Source organism: Somniosus microcephalus, chromosome 3, assembly GCF_052327205.1.
Source record: "Somniosus microcephalus isolate GS21.2 chromosome 3, FLI_Smic_1.0, whole genome shotgun sequence".
NCBI lineage: Eukaryota > Metazoa > Chordata > Chondrichthyes > Squaliformes > Somniosidae > Somniosus > Somniosus microcephalus.
Window position 1 is genome coordinate 366,752,977 of NC_140989.1, and position 17,434 is coordinate 366,770,410.

General features: G+C 49.8%; 1 protein-coding gene across 1 annotated transcript in view; it reads right to left on the bottom strand.

Annotated features, from left to right (window-relative positions):
* col24a1 (collagen type XXIV alpha 1) overlaps positions 1–17,434 on the bottom strand; it is a 677,579-nt gene that overhangs the window by 17,003 nt on the left and 643,142 nt on the right. The window contains exons 54-56 of the mRNA XM_085983549.1: positions 5,073–5,108; positions 4,931–4,957; positions 788–853 (exon numbers count right to left, since the gene is read on the bottom strand). Of these exons, the coding sequence (XP_085839675.1) occupies positions 788–853; positions 4,931–4,957; positions 5,073–5,108 (129 nt within the window). The remainder of the gene's footprint in view (positions 1–787; positions 854–4,930; positions 4,958–5,072; positions 5,109–17,434) is intronic.

Sequence of the window (17,434 nt, forward strand, 5' to 3'; positions counted from 1 at the left end):
GTAGAGTGTTTGTAATGAATTGATTAACTCCTTTGGATAAAAATCCTCTGTTTGCTAATATAATGATAAAGTATAGCTCACTAATAATTGGTTAAAGATAAAGTATAGTTTTTTTTAATTTGTTCCTGGGATGTGGGCGTCGCTGACAAGGCCAGCATTTATTGCCCATCCCTAGTTGCCCCTCGAGAAGGTGGTGGTGAGCGGCCTTCTTGAACCGCTGCAGTCCGTGTGGTGAAGGTGCTCCCACAGTGCTGTTAGGGAGGGAGTTCCAGGATTTTGACCCAGCGACCCGTGCCTTCAGCTGCCTGGCCCCTAAGCTCTGGAATTCTCTCCCTGAACCTCTCCGCCTCTCTCTCTCCTGCTTAAAGCCCACATAGAAACATAAAGGATAGGAGCAGGAGTAGGCCATTTGGCCCCTCGAGCCGGTTCTGTCATTCAATGCGATCATGGCTGATCATCCAAACCCAGTACCCGGTTCCTGCTTTCTCCCCATATCCCTTGATTCCCTTTAGCCTTAAGAAATATATCTAACTCCTTCTTGAATATATTTAATGAATTGGTTTCAACTGCCTTGTGTGGTAGAGAATTCCACGGGTTCACCACTACCTCTCTGACCAAGTTTTAGATCACCTGTCCTAATATCTCTTGATGTGGCTCAGTATCCAATTTTGTCTGATAACCGCTCCTGTGAAACGCGATGTATTAAAGGCGCTACATAAATGCAAGGTGCTGTCGTTGTAAGTATGAAGATGCTTTATCGAAGAGAAAGACGAAGTAAAATGATTACCTCAAACTGGAGGGCTTCATTCGATGCAATCAGGGCTTGAATAGCTGCATTGATGTCCATGTGCCTCTACACAACAAATAGTAAGTGACAAAGAAAGCAGAAGAAACTGTCAGTAAAGAGTATCCGTTTGATGCATTTTCTGCTCAACAAGATTGATGGGTGTTAGTTCTGTGGAGTGGAACACATTCCATCTCAAACATCCGGGGGGAGAAATTCGTCGCCCCATTTGGGGCACAATTATCGGCCGGGCGTAAAGTTTAGCGCCTGGCGCTAATTATCGCCTCCGACTGCAAACTTGGCTTCTATCGCCCCTGGAGGTGATTGGAGCGCTAAATCAGGTGCTACACACCTCTCTTAAGGTGCAAAGGCCGAGGAGCGAGGAGCGAGGCGCTACCTCAGAGCGCTGGTGAAGTTCATGTGATGTCAGTCAGCAATGGAACACAGACACACTGGCGCCGGCCAGTTCTTAAAGGTGAGGGTCGATCTTGCTCTCCATCCACACCCTGCTCATTGCAGCCTTGAATCTCGGCCTGGAGAGACCTGTACATCAAATCTGCTGGAAAGAACAATGGAGGCCCAGGGAAAGAGCTCAGACTGCAGCCCCCATAGTCTCTTCTAAATTGAAGCAAGGAAGGGCAAATCAAAATCAACCTGCAAAGTGCTGCTCAGTACCCAAAACTCCTTCACACAGCGTTGAATCTCTCCAGAAGTCTCTCTCTCTCTCTCTCAGAATGCGTGGTGCAAAAATGTCACCGACAAAAAAAGGCAGGAAGCGGTCGCCTTTAAATAGCGCTCCCCCAGTCCCTTTCTGACAGCATAACGCTCCCCTCAACCTGTCGTTGCTAGCGGCAGGCGGTAAGGCAGGGGACGCCACTCAATATCCGGTCCGGGGCGCTAACGGGGCGTTGCGCACTCGACTGACGTCACAATCTGCCGGCGCAGGAGATCGTGGCGGTAGTGTTTAGCGCCGCCGCAAAATGTCTAGTTAATTTCGCGAGCGGCACAAACATCGCCGCGCCCGGGCGCTAGTTGCTTTGTGCCCCATTAGCGCCCTCTTAAGGCGCTAACGGGAGGCGCAAACAACTGAATTTCCCCCCCCGCCAGTGTCAACATCAAGCAGTTGCAGGCCAGGTATACCAGACTTAGAGTAAGAGTGAAGTCCCACCTCCTCTGCCTTAACAATGGGGGTCAGCCTCAATATAAGATAGTCACTAATAAATCCAACAGGAGAAACTTCTTTACCCAGAGAGTGGTGAGAATGTGGAACTCGCTACCACAGGGAGTGGTTGAGGCGAATAGCAGAGATGGATTCAAGGGGAAGCTGGATAAACACACGAGGGAGAAAGGAATAGAAGGATATGTTGATGGGGTGAGAGGAAGAGGGGTGGGAGGAGGCTGGTGTGGAGCATAAACACCGGCACAGACCAGTCGGGCCAAATGGCCTGTTTTTCTGTTGTGTACGTTCGATGTAATTCTATGTAATTTCCCACGACCTACTCCAGCCTTTCTGTAGCTCTCTGAGTGAGTTTGGCAATTTATTTGAAAATGAGGGCAGTTTTAGTCGGTAGACCCAGGCCCACGGTGACACTGTCCGTACCCCTTTTATGTCGGTCTCTTACAGCCAGCAGAGGGCGGGCACTTCCATCCCATGTGTTTGAAGCTGGATTGTAACCCAGCTGCCAGAAGTGAAAGCCACTGTCTGACCGACTGCCCCAAACAGTCCCACAGGCCAATCCTTCCTGACTGAGAACTTGTGTCCAACTATCAGCGCCGTTTGGTATATTCAACTGGATTGTAGGAGAACTTGTATTTGGTGCAGGCTTCTTGCCTTTTGGATTTGAAACATCATTGTTCTTTGTTTGGACATAATATGAGTATACTGCTAAAAGAAAAACAACCTTTGAATTGTTCAGTGTCAGAACATAAGAAATATTGGCAGGAGTCGGCCATGCGGCTCCTCGAGCCTGCTCCGCCATTCAATAAGATCATGGCTGATCTTCGACCTCAACTCCACTTTCCCGCCCGATCTCCATATCCCTCGATTCCATTAGTGTCCATAACTTGTTTATAAAGCGCCTTTCACAACCTCATGACGGCCCAAAATGCTTTACAGCCAATGAATTGCCTTTGAAGTGTAGTCACTGCTGTATTGTGGGAAATGCAGCAGCCAATTTGCGCACAGCAAGCTCCCACAAACAGCAATGTGATACTGTAATGACCAGATCATCTGTTTTAGTGATGTTGGTTGAGGGATAAATATTGGCCCCAGGACACCGGGGAGAACTCTCCTGCTCTTCTTTGAAATAGTGCCGTGGGATATTTTACGACTACCTGAGCAAGCAGACGGGACCTCGGTTTAACGTCTCATCCAAAAGGCGGCACCTCCGACAGAGTAGCGCTCCCTCAGTACTGCCCCTCCGACAGTGCAGCGCTCCCTCAGTACTGCCCCTCCGACAGTGCAGCACTCCCTCAGTACTGCCCCTCCGACAGTGCAGCACTCCCTCAGTACTGCCCCTCCGACAGTGCAGCGCTCCCTCAGTACTGCCCCTCCGACAGTGCAGCGCTCCCTCAGTACTGCCCCTCCGACAGTGCAGCACTCCCTCAGTACTGCCCCTCCGACAGTGCGGCGTACCCTCAGTACTGCCCCTCCGACAGTGCAGCGCTCCCTCAGTACTGCCCCTCCGACAGTGCAGCGCTCCCTCAGTACTGCCCCTCCGACAGTGCAGCGCTCCCTCAGTACTGCCCCTTTGACAGTGCAGCGCTCCCTCAGTACTGCCCCTCCGACAGTGCAGCGCTCCCTCAGTACGGCCCCTCCGACAGTGCAGCGCTCCCTCAGTACTGCCCCTCCGACAGTGCAGAGCTCCCTCAGTACTGCCCCTCCGACAGTGCAGCGCTCCCTCAGTACTGCCCCTCCGACAGTGCAGCGCTCCCTCAGTACTGCCCCTCCGACAGTGCAGCGCTCCCTCAGTACTGCCCCTCCGACAGTGCAGCGCTCCCTCAGTACTGCCCCTCCGACAGTGCAGCGCTCCCTCAGTACTGCCCCTCCGACAGTGCAGCGCTCCCTCAGTACTGCCCCTCCGACAGTGCAGCGCTCCCTCAGTACAGCCCTTCCTTTAGTGCCCACAATTCTCAGTCTTGAATATAATCATCGACTGAGCACCACCACCCTCTGAGTGAAGACATTTCTCCCCATCTCAGTCCTAAATGGCCGACCCCTTTATCCTGGGACTGTGACCCCTGGTTCTAGACTCCCCAGGCCGAGGGGGGAAACAGCCCCTCAGCATCTAAACATAGGGGTTTTATTCAAAACTGCAGGTTGAGCGATCTGAATGTATGAGTGCGATGCTCCTTGAAAATACCTCGAGCTGACAAGTTAGTTCACGTTCAAAGCTACACCTGCGACTCCTCAAAGACTTTGTCACTGTAGGATTTCAGTCAATCATCCAGGAATGTGGACGAAAATGTGACTGGAAAATACGTTGGCTGTTTCCCTCGTGGGCTATAAGGGATGGGCCACATTGTCCGCATGCTCGATACGAGACTCCCAAAACAAGCGCTCTACTCGGAGCTCCGGCACGGCAAGAGAGCCCCAGGTGGGCAGAGGAAACGCTTCAAGGACACCCTCAAAGCCTCCTTGAAAAAGTGTAACATCCTCACCGACACCTGGGAATCCCTGGCCCAAGACCGCACAAAGTGGAGGAGAAGCATCCGGGAAGGCGCCGAACACCTCGAGTCTCTTCGCCTGGAGCAAGCGGAAGCCAAGCGCAGGCAGCGCAAGGAGCGCACGTCAACCCAAGCCCCCCACCCACCCGCCCCTTCAACCACCGTCTGCCCCACCTGTGACAGAGACTGTAGGCCCCGCATTGGACTCATCAGTCACCCGAGAACTCATTTTTAATGTGGAAGCAAGTCATCCTCAGTTCCTGAGGGACTGCCTAAGAAGAAGAAGATAATTGGTAATGGTTGCCTACGGTTAAAATCGGCGATCAGCCATGAAGTGGCATTTTAACCGGCCTTCACATTGAGGAGAATATTGATTATTTTTTTGAAGCGTGAACACAGGCTTTCAAGTTGCAAGTTTAAATTGAGACAGCGTTGTGACTCTAACAGCTAAAAGAGGAAATAGAGTTGAATAGTGCTTACCGTTGGGCCAGGAGCACCGGGAGGACCCTAGAATGAAACGGCGAGGTTTATTGCAGCTATTCATTTCAATATAAAACGGGTTAAAAAAAGATTAATATAGCATTGAACACTTCTACAAAGTTAAATTAAAAGATCTACTCACTGGCGGTCCAGGCTGCCCCTGAGGTCCTTCAGGCCCCTAGCAAAGAATGAAAACATCACAAATCATTCTAGAACTAAACAAGACTTTTTTATTTCTTTAATTAATTCTTTTACATTGAATGACATAGAATTTACAGCAAAGAAACAGGCCATTCGGCCCAACTGGTCCGTGCCGGTGTTTATGCTCAACACCAGCTTCCTCCCACCCCTCTTCATCTCACCCCATCAAAATATCCTATTCCCTTCTCCCTCGTGTGTTTATCTAGCTTCCCCTTCAATACATCTATACTATTCGCCTCATGAACAGTGTTGTTCCATTACAATCAACCTCATCTGAAGCCCGCATCGCCTTGTGGAAAGACCGGCTCGCCAGTCTTGAACAACCCCCAGCGATGGAAATTTTACCTGATCAAAGCCTTCCCCCAGGAGCTAATTGCAACTGGGCAATCTGGAAGTGCCTTAACAGACTTAGGACCGGTGTAGGTTGCTCAAAGGTGTCACTAAGCAAATGGGGATATTCAACCAGCCCGACAACTTGTGAATGTGGAACTGAGGCACAGACTATGCAACATCTCCTGCAATGCCCATCGTTAGAGGAACCCTGCACTGTTGCAGATCTTGCCGAATCCAACAACAAGGTGCAAAAATGTGTCCAGTTCTGGCTGGGCTATGTATAGACTGTCCGTGGACACGATAAGAAGAAGAAGCCTCAACCACTCCCTGTGGTAGCGAGTTCCACATTCTCACCACTCTCTGGGTAAAGAAGTTTCTCCTGAATTCCCCATTGGATTTATTAGTGACTATCTTATATTTATGGCCCCATGTTTTGGACTCCCCCCATATGTGGAAGCATCTTCTCTACGTCTACCTTATCAAACCCTTTCATAATTTTAAAGACCTCTATCGGGTCACCCCTCAGCCTTCTCTTTTCTAGAGAAAAAAGCCCCAGACTGTTCAAAATTTCTTGATAATTATAACCTCTCAGTTCTGGGTATCATTCTCGTAAATCTTTTTTGCACCTTCTCCAGTGCCTCTATATCCTTTTTATAATATGGAGACCAGGACTGTGCACAGTGCTCCCAGTGTGGTCAAACCAAGGTTTGGTACAAGTTTAATATAACTTCTCTGCTTCTCAATTCTTTCCCTCTAGAAATGAACCCTTTTTTTCTAGGCACTTTGAATTTTCCCACATGAAGCAGAGGGATGCTGTTGCTGTGACATATGTTCCACCTTAGACATTCAGTGCCAGCATTGAGCATTCACAAGTGAAGGTCTCTCTCTTAGGCAGTCCCTCAGAACCGAGGATGACTTGCTTCCACATTAAAAATGAGTTCTCAGGTGACTGATGAGTCCAATGCGAGACCTACAGTCTCTGTCACAGGTGGGGGCAGACGGTGGTTGAAGGGGTGGGTGAGTGGGGTCTTGGGTTGACGTGCGCGCCTTGCGCTGCCCGCACTTGGCTTCCGCTTGCTCCCGGCGAAGAGACTCGAGGTGTTTGGCGCCTTCCCGGATGCTTCTCCTCCACTTTGTGCGGTCTTGGGCCAGGGATTCCCAGGTGTCGGTGGGGATGTTACACTTTTTCAAGGAGGCTTTGAGGGTGTCCTTGAAGCATTTCCTCTGCCCACCTGGGGCTCTCTTGCTGTGCCGGAGCTCCGAGTAGAGCGCTTGTTTCGGGAGTCTCGTATCGGGCATGCGGACAATGTGACCCGTCCATCGGAGCTGATCGAGCGTGGTCAAAGCTTCGATGCTGGGGATGTTGGCCTGAGCAAGAACACTTGACGTTGGCGTGCCTATCCTGCCAATGGATTTGCAGGATCTTGCGGAGGCAGCGTTGGTGGTACCTCTCCAGTGCTTTGAGGTGCCTGCTGTACATGGTCCATGTGCAGCTATAGCACCAGTAGATGAAGAATAAAGCTCTCTTTAACTGCCCCAGTAACACATCCCTGGCCCAATTTCAGAAGAACATCCCGTTACTGCACCAGTGCAACTTTTTACACGTCCTCTATTCGCTGTTGTGTGACCCACCTGAATGAGATTGACAATTTAGGGCTGAATTAAGGATAGTTTTTTTTTCCCCTTTTGCTGAGCTGGATTTTGACGGCCCCCAAGTCATTCCATACAGGAGCGAGTGAACAAGGAAGAGACTTTCAATCCCTGTCGTCTGGAGCTGGATTTGAACTCAAGTCCTAGCAGCTATCTTTTGCCCTGCCAGTACACTTTACACCTAATCCCAGCCTATCACCATCTCGTCTAGCTTCTAATCTCTTTTACTTCTTTTGGTTCTTTTATTCTTTTGTCCGATCGCAGCCCTGCCTTCGATCTAGTTCCTTTTCTCTCCAGTTTTGAAGAAGGGTCAAACCCGAAACGTCAACTCAGATTTCTCTCCACGGATGTTGCCTGACCTGCTGAGTTTTTCCAGCATTTTCTGTTGTTATTTCGGATTTCCAACATCTGCAGTATTTTGCTATCGTCCTAGAGATGAACGTTTGTTATCGACCCACTGCACCACCCAGACTCCCACTCTTAAAGAACAGGGTTGCTGTGCTTGTAAAAACTTGTTAACCAGAAAGAACAATTTGCAGCAACACTCGGATGTTCAACAAGGTCAGAGAGTTTATTTTACACAGAATTAAATAAAAATTACAGCGCAGAAACAGGCCATTCGACCCAACAGGTCCACGCCAGTGTTTATGCTCCACACAAGTTCCACATTCTCTGGGTAAAGAAGTTTCTCCTGAATTCCCGATTGGATTTATTGGTGACTCTCTTATATTTAGTTAATCAGTACTTTCTTCAGCTATACCTTAAGGAGTTTGCATTCAGCTGTGACCATTGGGTAGGGATGAAAAAATGTGTATCACACCGCATCAGCAACAGTTGTGGCAGAAATCTTGTCCTGACAGGAAATATTTCCAACTTTGCATATTCAAGTTCAAGCAAAGACATAAATATATCAAGACTTAGATACGTGAAGATTGTTGTTTCTGGCACAGAGTCTCCAAAATCTAGAATTAAATCCAACTCTCGCTTTGGCAAGAAAGAATTTGTGTTTATGTAGCACCTTATCACATCTCAAATGTCCCAAAGCTGTTTACAACAGGAACTTGCATTTATATAGCGCCTTTAACGTCGTAAAACATCCCAAGGCGCTTCACAGGAGCGATTATCAAACAAAATTTGACACTGAGCCACATAAGGAGATATTAGGACAGGTGACCAAAAGCTTGGTCAAAGAGGTCGGTTTTAAAGAGCGTCTTAAAGGAGGAGAGAGAAGCGGAGAGGTTTAGGGAGGGAATTCCAGAGCTTGGGGCCCAGGCAGCTGAAGGCACGGCCGCCAATGGTGGAGCGATTAAAATCAGGGATGTGCAAGGGGCCAGAATTGGAGGAGCGCTGAGATCTCGGAGGGTTGTAGAGCTGGAGGAGGTTACAGAGATAGGGAGGGGTGTAGGGTGGGAGGGGATTACAGTGATAGGGAGGGGTGTAGGGTGGGAGGGGGGTTACAGTGATGGGGAGGGGTGTAGGGTGGGCGGGGGTTACAGTGATAGGGAGGGGTGTAGGGTGGGAGGGGATTACAGTGATAGGGAGGGGTGTAGGGTGGGAGGGGCTTACAGAGATAGGGAGGGGTGTAGGGCTGGAAGGGGGTTACAGTGATGGGGAGGGGTGTAGGGTGGGAGGAGGTTAGTGATAGGGAGGGGTGTAGAGCTGGAGGGGGTTACAGTGATAGGGAGGGGTGTAGGGCGGGAGGGGGTTACAGAGATAGGGAGGGGTGTAGGGTGGGAGGGGGTTACAGTGATAGGGAGGGGTGTAGGGCGGGAGGGGGTTACAGTGATGGGGAGGGGTGTAGGGTGGGAGGGGGGTTACAGTGATAGGGAGGGGTGTAGGGCGGGAGGGGGTTACAGAGATAGGGAGGGGTGTAGGGTGGGAGGGGGTTACAGTGATAGGGAGGGGTGTAGGGCGGGAGGGGGTTACAGTGATAGGGAGGGGTGTAGAGCGGGAGGGGGTTACAGAGATAGGGAGGGGTGTAGGGCAGGAGGGTGTTACAGAGATAGGGAGGGGTGTAGAGTGGGAGGGGGTTACAGTGATAGGGAGGGGTGTAGGGCGGGAAGGGGTTACAGTGATGGGGAGGGGTGTAGGGTGGGAGGGGGGTTACAGTGATAGGGAGGGGTGTAGGGTGGGAGGGGGTTACAGAGATAGGGAGGGGTGTAGGGTGGGAGGGGGTTACAGTGATAGGGAGGGGTGTAGGGTGGGAGGGGGTTACAGTGATAGGGAGGGGTGTAGGGTGGGAGGGGGTTACAGAGATAGGGAGGGGTGTAGGGTGGGAGGGGGTTACAGTGATAGGGAGGGGTGTAGGGTGGGAGGGGGTTACAGTGATAGGGAGGGGTGTAGGGTGGGAGGGGGTTACAGTGATAGGGAGGGGTGTAGGGTGGGAGGGGGTTACAGTGATGGGGAGGGGTGTAGGGTGGGAGGGGGTTACAGAGATAGGGAGGGGTGTAGGGTGGGAGGGGGTTACAGTGATGGGGAGGGGTGTAGGGTGGGAGGGGGTTACAGAGATAGGGAGGGGTGTCGGGTGGGAGGGGGTTATAGAGATAGGGAGGGGGTTACAGTGATAGGGAGGGGTGTAGGGTGGGAGGGGGTTACAGAGATAGGGAGGGGTGTAGGGTGGGAGGGGGTTACAGAGATAGGGAGGGGTGTAGGGTGGGAGGGGGTTACAGTGATAGGGAGGGGTGTAGGGTGGGAGGGGGTTACAGAGATAGGGAGGGGTGTAGGGTGGGAGGGGTTTACAGAGATAGGGAGGGGTGTAGGGTGGGAGGGGGTTACAGAGAGAGGGAGGGGTGTAGGGTGGGAGGGGGTTACAGAGATAGGGAGGGGTGTAGGGTGGGAGGGGGTTACAGTAATAGGGAGGGGTGTAGGGTGGGAGGGGGTTACAGTGATAGGGAGGGGTGTAGGGTGGGAGGGGGTTACAGTGATAGGGAGGGGTGTAGGGTGGGAGGGGGTTACAGAGATAGGGAGGGGTGTAGGGTGGGAGGGGGTTATAGAGATAGGGAGGGGGTTACAGTGATAGGGAGGGGTGTAGGGTGGGAGGGGGTTACAGAGATAGGGAGGGGGTTACAGTGATAGGGAGGGGTGTAGGGTGGGAGGGGGTTACAGAGATAGGGAGGGGTGTAGGGTGGGAGGGGGTTACAGAGATAGGGAGGGGTGTAGGGTGGGAGGGGGTTATAGAGATAGGGAGGGGGTTACAGTGATAGGGAGGGGTGTAGGGTGGGAGGGGGTTACAGAGATAGGGAGGGGTGTAGGGTGGGAGGGGGTTACAGTGATAGGGAGGGGTGTAGGGTGGGAGGGGGTTACAGTGATAGGGAGGGGTGTAGGGTGGGAGGGGGTTACAGAGATAGGGAGGGGTGTAGGGTGGGAGGGGGTTACAGTGATAGGGAGGGGTGTAGGGTGGGAGGGGGTTACAGTGATAGGGAGGGGTGTAGGGCGGGAGGGGGTTACAGTGATAGGGAGGGGTGTAGGGTGGGAGGGGGTTACAGAGATAGGGAGGGGTGTAGGGCGGGAGGGGGTTACAGTGATAGGGAGGGGTGTAGGGCGGGAGGGGGTTACAGTGATAGGGAGGGGTGTAGGGTGGGAGGGGGTTACAGTGATAGGGAGGGGTGTAGGGTGGGAGGGGGTTATAGAGATAGGGAGGGGGTTACAGTGATAGGGAGTGGTGTAGGGTGGGAGGGGGTTACAGAGATAGGGAGGGGTGTAGGGTGGGAGGGGGTTACAGTGATAGGGAGGGGTGTAGGGTGGGAGGGGGTAACAGTGATAGGGAGGGGTGTAGGGTGGGAGGGGCTTACAGAGATAGGGAGGGGTGTAGGGTGGGAGGGGGTTACAGTGATAGGGAGGGGTGTAGGGTGGGAGGGGGTTATAGAGATAGGGAGGGGGTTACAGTGATAGGGAGGGGTGTAGGGTGGGAGGGGGTTACAGTGATAGGGAGGGGTGTAGGGTGGGAGGGGGTTACAGAGAGAGGGAGGGGTGTAGGGTGGGAGGGGGTTACAGAGAGAGGGAGGGGTGTAGGGTGGGAGGGGGTTACAGTGATAGGGAGGGGTGTAGGGTGGGAGGGGGTTACAGAGATAGGGAGGGGTGTAGGGTGGGAGGGGGTTACAGTGATAGGGAGGGGTGTAGGGTGGGAGGGGGTTACAGTGATGGGGAGGGGTGTAGGGTGGGAGGGATCGAAAAAGGCAGACACAGGCAGACCAGGCTGCCAAGAGAGGACAGGATATGCTCTCACTGCAGTCAGGGAGTGGTGGAGACAGAGATGCACTTCCTCACAGCTTGTGGAAAATATCAGGGCATCAGGGAGAATTTCTACCAAAAATTCTCACAAATATGCCCTGATTTCAGAAATCTGAATGACAACCAAAAACTCCCATTCCTACTGGGAGAGGAGAGAAGCTGTGTAACGCTGGCGGCGCACTATGTTGCAGCTTGCCATGAACAGAGGGACAACCAGTAAGCTAAGAAAAAAAATATATATAAACAATGCGAATGTATATTTATACACTCAGGGATATACCTGTTTATACACTGTATGAATAGAACTGCGTTTATGTGCTGAACCATAAATGTATTTTGATGCTTTGGCAACATAAGATGTAACTTATCATGCCAATAAAGCGATTTAAATTGTAAAAAAAAATTGTAAATTGGGTTACAGAGATAGGGAGGGGTGTAGGGTGGGAGGGGGTTACAGTGATGGGGAGGGGTGTAGGGTGGGAGGGGGTTACAGTGATAGGGAGGGGTGTAGGGTGGGAGGGGGTTACAGAGAGCGGGAGGGGTGTAGGGTGGGAGGGGGTTACAGAGAGCGGGAGGGGTGTAGGGTGGGAGGGGGTTACAGTGATGGGGAGGGGTTACAGAGATAGGGAGGGGTGTAGGGTGGGAGGGGGTTACAGAGATAGGGAGGGGTGTAGGGCGGGAGGGGGTTATAGAGATAGGGAGGGGTGTCGGGTGGGAGGGGGTTATAGAGATAGGGAGGGGTGTAGGGTGGGAGGGGGTTACAGAGATAGGGAGGGGTGTAGGGTGGGAGGGGGTTATAGAGATAGGGAGGGGTGTAGGGTGGGAGGGGGTTACAGAGATAGGGAGGGGTGTAGGGTGGGAGGGGGTTACAGTGATAGGGAGGGGTGTAGGGTGGGAGGGGGTTACAGAGATAGGGAGGGGTGTAGGGTGGGAGGGGGTTACAGAGATAGGGAGGGGTGTAGGGCGGGAGGGGGTTACAGAGATAGGGAGGGGTGTCGGGTGGGAGGGGGTTATAGAGATAGGGAACGAGGCGAGGAGGCCACGGAGGGATGTGAATGTTGTAGAAGCAGTAGTGTAGCTGCAGGGTCTTCTGGACAGCAGAGCGAGAAGGTCTCAAGGCCCAACGATCACTCTTGGGGGTGGGAAATAACTCTCTTCCCTTCAGGCACAGATTCTGCCCATCTGGGGAAGCCCCGGAAATCTTGGGGCAGCGTCGTATGCGCGATGGGACTCTGCCCACAGTTCCGCTTCACTGTGCCTGGAAGCGGAGTGCTCTCCAGACGCAAAGAATTCATAATCATAATCCTCTAATCATAATGGATGTTTGCAGTTTTCTCGGAAATATCGACGATGGACTCAGTCTTCAAAGCACCGGCAGAAATCCCAACATAACATGAAATAAAAATGGAACTTGTCTTATTCAGTTACCACAAACCAGTGGTCCTTATAATACACTGTACGTTACATGTCCCTCGAACCTGCTCCGCCATTCAATAAGATCATGGCTGATCTTCGACCTCAACGCCACTTTCCCGCCCGATCCCCACATCCCTTGATTCCCCTAGAGTCCAAAAATCTATCGATCTCAGCCTTGAATATACTCAAAGACTCAGCATTCGCAGCCCTCTGGGGCAGAGAATTCCAAAGATTCACAACCCTCAGTGAAGAAATTTCTCCTCATCTCAGATCTGAATGGCCGACCCCTTATCCTGAGACTATGCCCCCTAGTTCTAGACTCTCCAGCCAGGGGAAACAACCTCTCAACATCTACCCTGTCAATCCCCTTCAGAATCTTGTATGTTTCAATGAGATCACCTCGCATTCTTCCAAACTCCAGAGAGTATAGGCCCAATCTACTCAATCTCTCCTCATTGGAAATCCCTCTCATCCCAGGAAGCAATCCATAATGTTCTTACAATCATATCTAGAATACCTCCACTAAAAGATGGCCCTGCTAGACTTTAGAGACTCTGACTGAAGTTTGATATAATTTATTTTTAAAAGAACAGTTGTAATGTTTATGCGACACATGATTTTTTTTCTCAAGCAGAGGTCACCAATATTTTATAAACAGGTTAAAATTCTTCATCCTGTTAGCATTGGGTTTCTTTTGAAGTGTTTGAAATACCCATCTGCTTCTCGTCATACACTGTAACTGTAGTTTATAACATCCGCAGCATGAAGACTTTCAAGTAGAACTGCAGAAACATAATGAGCCAGCAGAGTACTCTTCACTTATTCTTCAAATAGAATACTACCACGGGGGGTAGTTGAGGTGACCAGCACAGATACAATCAAGGGGAAGCAAGATAAGCACATGAGGGAGGAAGGAGTACAAGGATATGGTGATGGGGTGAGATGAAGAGGGGTGGGAGGAGGCCGATGTGGAGCATAAACACCGGCACGGACTGGTTGGGCCCAATGGCCTGTTTCTGTGCTGTAAATACTTTGCAATTTGCAAAGCAGCAAGCCTGAATCTTATTTTGGCCTTCTTTCTTTAATGGTAATACCACTAGCACTATTTAAAGAAAAGAAAGAAAGACTTGCATTTCTATAGCGCCTTTCACAACCATCGGACGTCCCAAAGCGCTGCACAGCCAATGAAGTACCTTTTGAAGTGTAGTCGCTGTTGGAATGTTACACCAACATAGTGTAACAACACCGCCCCCCCATGCCTAGTGGGTATGTAAGATACCCTAGTCATGTATATGTATATATGTAGGATTAGGATTTGGTTTAATCACATATGATTGGGGTTTTTAACTATATTTTTACATAAATGGCTTGTGGATTTGTGATTAGAAATAATGAAATGGTTAAAGTTGTTCATTCCCAGGATGCTTTAGGGTTCGATACGTCAGGGTACAATTTAGCTGATTGCCACCGCATTGTGAAACGAGACAGCCAAGACCGTCTTGAGATAAAGAGAAGGGAAAATGAGCTCCGGGTGATTAGTTGCATGTCTAGATGATAAACAGAATGACCGTTTGGAAGTTTGTAGGAACTCTCTCATTTCTGGGGGCCTTGCTCACAATAACACTTGTTGTGCCATAATGAATCAGCAAGGACAGTGTGCGTGACTAGAGGCCTATAAAGAGGGGTGACCTAATAGAGGTTTTTAAAATTATGAAAGGTTTTGATAGAGTAGAGTGTTTCCACTTGTGGGGAAGAGCATAACTAAAGGCCATCAATATAAGATAGTCACCAAGAAATCCAATAGGGAATTCAGAAGAAACCTCTTTACCCAGAGAGTGGTGAGAATGTGGAACTCGCTACCACAGGGAGTGGTTGAGGCGAATGGTATAGATGCATTTAAGGGGAGGCTAGACAAGCACATGAAGGAGTTGGGAATAGAGGGTTATGCTGATAGAGTTAGATGAGGAAAGACGGGAGGAGGTTCGAGTGGAGCATAAACACCAGCATGGGCTGGTTGGGCCGAATGGCCTGTTTCTGTGCCGTATATCCTATCTAATCCTATATTGAGCTATCCGTAACAATTTATAGAGTTGGGCTCAAAAGGATCATAGAAACATAGAAGATAGAAGCAGGAGTAGGCCATTCGGCCCTTCGAGCCTGCTCCGCCATTCAATGAGATCATGGCTGATCATCCAAGTTCAGTACCCTGTCCCTGCCTTCTCCCCATATCCCTTGATCCCTTTAGCCTTAAGAAATATATCCAACTCTTGCTTGAATATATTTAATGAATTGGCCTCCACCGCCCTCTGTGGCAGAGAATTCCACAGGTTCACCACACTCTGGGTGAAGAAATTCCTCCTCATTTCAGTCCTAAATGGCTTACCCCTTATCCTTAGACTATGACCCCTGGTTCTGGATTCCCCGGCCATCAGAAACATCCTTCCTGCATCTAGTCTGTCCAGGCCTGACAGAATTTTATAGGTTTCGATGAGATCCCCTCTCAATCTTCTAAACTCCAGTGAGTATAAGCCCAATCGACCCAATCTCTCCTCATACGTCATTCCTGCCATCCCAGGTATCAGCCTGGTGAATCTTCGCTGCACTCCTTCCATGGCAAGAAAGTCCTTCCTCAGATAAGGCGACCAAAACAGCACACAATACTCAAGGTGCGGTCTCACCAAGGCCCTGTACAACTGCAGCAAGACATCCTTGTTCCTGTACTCGAACCCTCTCGCTACGAAGGCCAACATACCATTTGCCTTCTTAACCGCCTGCTGCACCTGCTGCTTCCCTTCAGCGACTGGTGCACAAGAACACCCAGGTCTCTTTGCACTTCCCCTTCTCCCAATCTATTGCCATTTAAAAATAATCTGCCTTCCTGTTTTTGCCCCCAAAGTGGATAACCTCACATTTACCCACATTATAGTGCATATGCCATGTTTCTGCCCAATCACCCAACCTGTCCAAATCGTACTGGAGTTTCATGACATCCTCCTCACAGCATACCCTCCCACCCAGCTATGTGTCGTCTGTGAATTTGGAGATATTACATCCAATTCCCTCGTCCAGATCATTAATATATGTTGTGAACAGCTGGGGTCCTAGGACCCATCCTTGCGGTACCCCACTAGTCACTGCCTGCCACTCGGAAAACGACCCGTTTATTCCAACTCTTTGCTTTCTGTCCGCCAACCAGTTCTCTATCCAAGTCAATACCTTGTCCCCAGTCCCATGTGCCTTAATTTTGCATGCTAATCTCTTATGCGGGACCTTATCGAAAGCCTTCTGAAAGTCCAAATACACCACATCCACTGGTTCTCCCTTATCTATTCTACCAGTTACATCCTCAAAAAATTCCAGTAGATTAGTCAAGCATGATTTACCTTTTGTAAATCCATGTTGACTTTGTCCGATCCTGTCACTGCTTTCCAAGTGCTCTGCTATTACATCTTTTATAATGGACTCTAGCATTTCCCCCACTACCGATGTCAGGTTTACCGGTCTATAATTCCCCGCTTTTTCTCTACCACCTTTTTTGAATAGTGGGGTAACATTAGCTACCCTACAATCCATGGGTACTGTTCCAGAGTCTATCGAGTTCTGGAAGATGACCAGCAATGCATCTACTATTTCTAGGGCCACTTCCTTAAGTACCCTAGGATGTAGATTATCAAGCCCTGGGGATTTATCGGCCTTCAGTCCCATCAATTTTCCTAACACCATTTCCCTACAAATACTGATTTCTTTCAGTTCCACCCTTTCATCAGACCCTATGTTCCCCAGCATCTCTGGGAGGTTATTTGTGTCCTCCTTTGTGAAGACAGAACCAAAATATGTATTTAGTTGGTCTGCCATTTCTCTGTTCCCCATTATAAATTCCCCTGATTCTGACTGCAAGGGACCTACGCTTGACTTCACCAATCTTTTTCTCTTCACATATCTATAAAAGCTTTTACAGTCAGTTTTTATGTTCCCTGCAAGCTTACTCTCATAATCTATTTTCCCTTTCTTAATTAATCCCTTTGTCCTCCTTTCTTGAATCCTAAACTGCTCCCAATCCTCAGGATTATTGCTTTTTCTGGCCAATTTATATGTCCTCTCCTTGGATCTTATGCTATCCCTAATTTCCCTTGTTAGCCACGGTTGAGTCACCTTTTTTGTTTTATTTTTATGCCAAACTGGGATGAACAAATTCTGTAGTTCATCCATTCGGTCTTTGAATGTTTGCCATTGCCTATCCACCGTCAATCCTTTGAGTGACATTCCACAATCAATCCTACCCAACTCGCTCCTCAGACCATCGTAGTTTCCTTTATTTAAATTGAGGACCCTAGTCTCTGAGTCAACTACTTCATTCTCCATCTTAATGAAGAATTCGATCATATTATGATCGCTCTGACCCAAGGGGCCTCATACAACAAGATTGCTAATTAATCCTTTCTTGTTACATAATACCCAGTCTAAGATGGCCTGATCTCTGGTTGGTTCCTCGACATATTGGTCCAGGAAACCATCCCGTAAACACTCCAGGAATTCCTCCTCCACAGTATTGTTACTAATTTGGTTAGCCCAATCTATATGTAGATTAAAGTCACCCATGATGACTGCTGTGCCCTTATTGCACGCTTCTTTAATTTCCCTTTTAATGCCATCCCCAACCTCCGCCTTACTGTT